At 53.7% G+C, this 6,343-nt stretch overlaps 1 protein-coding gene across 5 annotated transcripts in view; it reads left to right on the top strand.

Moving 5' to 3' along the window:
* SLC5A10 (solute carrier family 5 member 10) overlaps positions 1–6,343 on the top strand; it is a 68,736-nt gene that overhangs the window by 1,042 nt on the left and 61,351 nt on the right. For all 5 annotated transcript variants that reach the window (XM_025204631.1, XM_025204630.1, XM_006024053.2 and 2 more), the window contains exons 2-5: positions 1,162–1,233; positions 1,663–1,767; positions 2,587–2,646; positions 2,971–3,075. In XM_025204631.1, coding sequence (XP_025060416.1) covers positions 1,162–1,233; positions 1,663–1,767; positions 2,587–2,646; positions 2,971–3,075 — 342 coding nt within the window. The remainder of the gene's footprint in view (positions 1–1,161; positions 1,234–1,662; positions 1,768–2,586; positions 2,647–2,970; positions 3,076–6,343) is intronic.

Raw genomic sequence — 6,343 nt, 5'->3', positions numbered from 1 at the left:
ACTCTTTCCTAGTAAGACTGGCATAGTACAGAACATTTTGTAATGATTGCATTCTCATTCATAACTGCATTGCCTCAACTTCCAGCCCTGGCACAGTGAAATGAAGTCAAGTATTCTGTGTCGGATGCTTCTGAGCAATGTATCCCTAGGATCTGTTGATGTTGTTCCCAGTGCACCCAGGACTGTTACCTACCTATCTCAAATTACTCCAGCATCTCTTAGCAGTCTTCACTGGCTGTGAAGCAGCTCTTGGACAGGTTGTTCCTGGCAATTTCATGTATAGCTTTGCCTGTGAGAGCTAACAATTATCTCATCGCACACACTGATCAGCGCTGACCCAAAGATGTTCGGAGGATGCTTTGCAAATTAAGCCTGTGCTTAAGTGTTTGAGGAGATTAGGGTGAGAAGTCTCTCGGTGCCTTCTAGAATCAAGCTCTTCTGTAGGCTGAAATCCACTTGAAGTAGACAAGGATACTTCTGCTTGGGGCTTCACAGCCACTGCATCATGCATGGGCTGTGATAAAGAACAATGTTGCTGATGAAGCAGCGTGTAGAGCCTGTCCTCTCTCTCTTAGGTTCAGTAATTAAGCCATGCATGCCTGTGTGCGCACACATGCTCCCTGGAAATTGCACTGTGGCTTATGGAGGAAGACCCGAGACTTATGGACAGATGTCCCTCTGCCTCTTGACCTGAAGGAGAGTCTCTGTACTCCCTGGATTAGGAGCATAATGTATTACCCACTTCAGTCCACAGAAAGACGTGCGTTGACATGTCTTAAGAGCTCTCTGCCGGATGTAAGCAGGCCTGGCTCTAGCCATTAGGCACCTCTCTAAGTGGCCCATAGTCGGGGGGCCATGGAGGAACTGTAGCTTGAGCCTTGCTGTGTGAGCTGGCAAAGGGTTTGACCCCATAGCCAAGCATCCTACTCAGCACTGGGGCTTGGATATACCCATCCTCTTGGACTCCCTGTCTGAGAGGTTCTTTCTGAGCTGCTCTTGTTCCTGACGGGCTGCATCCTGCTCAGGGCACTGCTGCCGGCTCACGTCACTGACACAGCTCTTGTCACTTGTCCAAAGTCTTCTGCCCCTGGGTCACGTGCTGGGATGGGTCTGCAGGAGCTGGGTTGGGCCCTTCCCATGCTAATGCCTGTTTCCTCTCAGTCCTCGTGCAGGGTAAACAGGAACACGCTGAGCGGCTACTTCCTTGCAGGCAGGAACATGGCTTGGTGGCCTGTAAGTAAATGCCATCTCCTTCCCTTCCACCTCCACACAGGAGGACAGTTGGCAGGTTCAGGTCCCACATCCAGGGGGTCTGTGGCAGACCAAGTGCCCCCAGGAAAAAGAGAGCAGCGAGGCCTCTCTTGCTGGTGTAGATGGAGGTCTTCCATGCTGGGTGATTGTCCCCACCAGTGCCTGTGGATGCGGCACACATTAGCCAGCTTGCACAGCACTGCCTCATTGCCAGAGGGGCTCTTTGCAGTCTGCCAGGCATTGATGCCTGCTCAGTGCCATCCTGGGTAGCTGCAGCCCTGCTTGAAACCAACCCAGGTCTGTGGTTCCACTGTCACATTGGAGCAGGCTTCTGTAAGCTGGCCACTGCCAAGAGGCTGCTGCCTAGCTCAGCCGCTTGCACCAACGGTGCTTCTTGTTTCTGCTTTGCAGATCGGAGCCTCCCTCTTTGCGAGCAGCGAAGGATCTGGGCTCTTCATTGGGCTGGCAGGAACGGGAGCTGCGGGGGGCATCGCCGTCACCGGATTTGAGTGGAATGTAAGAATCCCTTCATGTTATTAAGCAGGTCATCACTGGAGCCCCCTGGGACAGCAAACCCTGCCCTACAGAAGGGGTCACCTCACCATTTGCAAGTAACCCTGCTGGGGCTGAGAAGAGTTAATGTGTCAAGGGAGGAGGATGACATGGGGCATGGACACACAGCACGCTTACTCTCAAATTACCCCCACCTCTAAGTGGCCAGGCACTGAGGTAGCACCTGCTTTGGGCAGCCCATCTGAGAGTGCTGGCTGTATGTGCTCTGTACTGCAGAGTACATGTATTGTGGGATGAGACCTGGGGTAAATTACTCTGGGATAAATGTGTCATGTGTCTGCACCCAGCTTGTCCCCTTCACCGGCTGGTCTGCACATGGCGTGCTGGGATCTGCTGAAGAACCCAGGCCTTAAATTCTTGCAGAGGTCCCATGTCCAACCTTGCAGCCATCTCCCAGGGCAGGTGGTTCCACAGTGATAGGCTAGTAGCCAGTCTTCTGGTTTTCTGAACATCACCTCCAAAGGCTTCCCCTCCAGCATAAGGCCCTGGGCACTGATCCCCTCAATTAGTGCCCAAGGAGGTCACATGAACACTTTGTGAGAGCAAAGCCAGGAGCTAAGGACTGGGGGGCAAGGGGGTTCTGTCAGGCCTGGGTAGCTGGGCAGCTCACCCCTTGAAGCCAGTGGGAGTCACAGGTCTGTCTCTAAAAGCAGGGCTGGGCCCAGGTCAAGCCTCTGGGCTGGGACCCAGTGGTGCTTAAGTTGCAGCCCCTTCTGCAGATGGCGCAGCAGTAATTCAGACTTTGCTTCTGCTTCTCTGTAGGCCACCTATGTCCTGCTGGCACTGGCGTGGGTGTTTGTGCCTGTCTACATCTCTGCAGGGGTAAGTGCACCCTGACTCCCCTGCTCTCATCATTGGTGACTCGCATGCTGCCTCTGGGGTCATGCAGAGACACTCCAGGCAGCACCTGGCCCTTTGCTTCCTGTGTGACCCTCTTGTAATAACCTCCTTCTGTTAGGATAAGTGGGAAAGCAGCTGTTCCTGTCCCCTGACTCCAGGGGGAGGTATCCCCAGAGTGTCCCTTAGCTATCCAGCATCCTCCTGGCACTTTTCATCTACCTCCTCTGTATCTATTTGGGCTGCAGGTACCTTTAGGCAAGGCTGCGGTGCCATGCAGTGACTGTGCTCCTTGTTTCCCTGTCTCAGATCATCACTGTGCCCGAGTACCTGCAGAGGAGGTTTGGAGGTGAGCGGATCCGCATGTACCTTTCAGGCCTCTCGCTTCTGCTGTCTGTCTTCACCAAGATATCGGTGAGTAACCCCCAGCTGACTGTTGTCTCAATGCCTGTGAAACTCCAGGTTTGCTGGACTAACGTTGGCCTGTGAACCCTGGGCAAAGGCCACGGCATCAAGAGCATCTGTGTGGTGGTGGCCTCTGGGAGTGTATTTGATACCCAGCAGGATGTCACATTTGTGGCAGCCTGGAAACAGAGCAGGATGGGATAAAAGCAGCTGCAAGAGGTGTCAGGGGAGGCAGAGCCTGGAAATGCCTCGTATGTGGATGGGGGAAGGACCAGCATCCAGACAAGCCCCACATGCTGAGGACTAGCTTGCCTCTGCAAACACCCCCCAAACCTGGACCCCATGTGCTGCCCCTGGCAGGCTCTCCAGCACAGATGCTTCCTGCAGGGCACATGTGGAAAGGGCTTATCACATTTAGCAGGGAAGAAGAAAATAGAGTTTGAGTGGAGCTCTCCTGTGAACTGGAGGACTCGAATTAGGAGTGAGTGCCTTGGGCTTGGTTTTGGTGTCATGGAGTAGGTGAAGGGAGAGTTGGTGAAGTTTACAGGATGGTCCAAGCACCTTAAGGAAAGGTGGATTCTCTGGGATTTTTCCACTGGGAGGTGCAGCTTGGGCTTCATTTCAAGAGCTTTCTAGCTGTGCTTCTCTCGGCACCCTCCTCGGTACCTTAGCATCCTTAGTCGTAGAGAAGTCAGGCTGGAAGGGACCTCCAGAGGTCACCTAGTCCAACCCCCTGCTTGAGGGAGGATGGCAAGGTTTTCTTCAGTGCTAACTCAGCTGTGTCCCAGTGCAAAGCACGCAGGGGCTTGCAAAGGGACCTGGGGAGCTGCAGGTAGCAAAGAGGCCTCTGGTCCTGAGCCCTGTCAGTTCTGCATGGGTAGAGAGCCCTGGCTCGGTCTGGAAGGAGGGGACAGGTTGTAGGAAATGAATCTGTGTGGCTTCCGGGGCTAGGGGCTGTGGGGCGTGATGCATTGTCTGATCAGGTCCTGCCATGAGACCGGGAGAGCCAGGGATGTGGTGCTAGTGTTGCAGAGCTGCAGGCAGACTTGCTTCTGGTCCAACAAGCTAGTTCCCCACCAGGGGGTGCTTGGAGCCAGTGGGTGCATCCCTGGCTCTGTCCTGTAGACTCCAGCCTGTTTCAGGAGCTCTCTCCTTCCCTGCAGGTAGGCTGCCACTTTTCCAGCTTGCTCTGAAATGCTTTGGCTGTTGAATCTGCTTCCACACAACACAGCGCTAATTTGGAGCCTGGATCCAGGCAGTGGTATCTTCCCTGCCCTGTTCAGAGAGACAAGGAGGGCAGCAGCTAGAAAGCGTTTAAAAATAATGCTTCAGATGCTTGTCATTAGCTGTGTTGGATCCCCTGGCACTGCAGTAATGCACCTGCCCTTCTGCAGGGAGCGCAGCTCTCTATTGGGGAAAAAACATCGGAAAGCGAGCGTGAGATCAATGAGGTTTCCTCAGTTATTGCCCTCGTACTGAAGAGGCATTTCAGCCTGGCCTGGTGAACTGCACCTGCCTCCGCTGTCAAGAGAGTAGGGCTCTACTCCCAGCTCTGCCACTGACCTGCTGCATGGCCTCGGGCGTGCCACTTTGCTCTGGGCTCTTGTACCCTTTGACTGGTTAATCTGCAGGCAAGCTGGGGTGGGGACTGGCTCTCACTGTCAGTGCCGCCCTTGCCTCAGTGGTGCCCTGGCCTCACTTGTTACAAGAAATGACCATTTATATAAATCATCAATGGTCTCAAAGCCAGATTGTCATTTGAGCATCTTGAACCAGCAGCAGCTGATGGTGCTCACCAGGTGGCACTGCTCCCTGGCCCTTGCTATGGACTCCAGGGCCTGGCATACTGCTGCGGTGTTCTGGTAGGTGTCACCTCCTGGCTCTTCATCACTCATCGCCATTCAAGATCCCACAGCAGGTTTCCAAAATCAAAGCTGGTTGCAAGAGCAGCTGGCCACACGCCACTTTGGGGGCTTGCTTTCTCCCTCCATCCTGGGGCTTTCAACTGGCTCTATTATTTCCTGGCTTAGCCTAGTTCTGGAGCGTTGCTTTCATTTGTTAAGTAGCAGCTGCTGTGTCTCACTCCAGAGCTGGAGGCACTGCAGTGATGGTGTTGTAGGTGGAACACCAGTTAGATACGGAAGTGAGGAGATGATTGCCTGACCTGTCACAGAATCATCAAATCATAGAAAATGAGGGTGGGAAGGGACCTCAGGAGGTCACACCTAGTCCAACGCCATGCTCCAAGCAGGACCATCACCAACTATCTCATCCAAGCCAAGGCTTTGTCTAGACAGGTCTTCGAAACCTCCAAAGATGGAGAGTCCACCACCTCTCTGGGTCACCTGTTCCAGTGCTTTACTACCCTCCTCGTGAGAGTTTTTCCTAATATCTAACCTCAACTTCCCTTGCTGCAACTTGAGCCCATTGCTCCTTGTCCTGTCATCTGCCCCCACTGAGATCAGTCCAGCTCCATCCCCTTTGCAACGCCCCTGCAGGGATTCATAGATTTACAGATATTAGGATCGGAAGGGACATCAGGAGTGTGGCAGAAATGCCCCCGTCGGTGCCCCTCTCCAGAGATCTGTCTCAGCCAGCCCGAGAGGCTGCTGTTGAATCTCTCACAGCAGGGATCTCGCTCCTTGTCTGCAGACAAAAGCCTGGCGCCTGGGAGGCGATGCTCTGGTCACCTGGGCAGGGGGGGGGAAAGACCCGGCCCTGCGCGCGGGCCCAGGTAGCCAGGGATGCTTTGCAGATTGGACGGTTTGTAGCCAGTATTGGCAGCTTCGATTGGACCGGCTGCTGAGGTCAGGGAGGTTTTAAAAAGGCCTGGGCCAGGAAGAAGCAGAGCCATTATCCATGCGGTCATCCAGGTGAATCTGAACCTGGCTCTCTCCTCATCACCGCATGCTGCAAGAGTGCCCTGCCTCCAGAGGAAACAACAACCACCTCTGGATGATGCGAGTGAGTAACCTACTAGAGATCCGATCAGATATTTAGCTTCAGTAACTCAGATGCGTGTTGAAACGGCTACCTCAGCCACCCTGGTTTGCTCTATGGGATTCCTTTGATATTCCTATAAGATTTCTTGATATTGCTCTACCTTTTACCCTGTTTCTGCCCTACCCCTGTAATCAATAAAGTTCTCCTTTGTGACCGGTGTGGAGACTTATTGAGGGGTGGGTCTAAATTATGCCAAGGAGGCCCCTTAGGTCGGTGGACTAAGGGAGGCTTCCTAATAAGCCCCTGACTTGGGGAAGTGCCCCAAGTGCTTGTA

The sequence above is a fragment of the Alligator sinensis genome, unplaced genomic scaffold (genome assembly GCF_000455745.1).
Source record: "Alligator sinensis unplaced genomic scaffold, ASM45574v1 scaffold1283_1, whole genome shotgun sequence".
NCBI lineage: Eukaryota > Metazoa > Chordata > Crocodylia > Alligatoridae > Alligator > Alligator sinensis.
The sequence above is the reverse complement of the archived record's forward strand: the minus strand, read 5'-3'. Positions and strand labels throughout refer to the sequence as shown.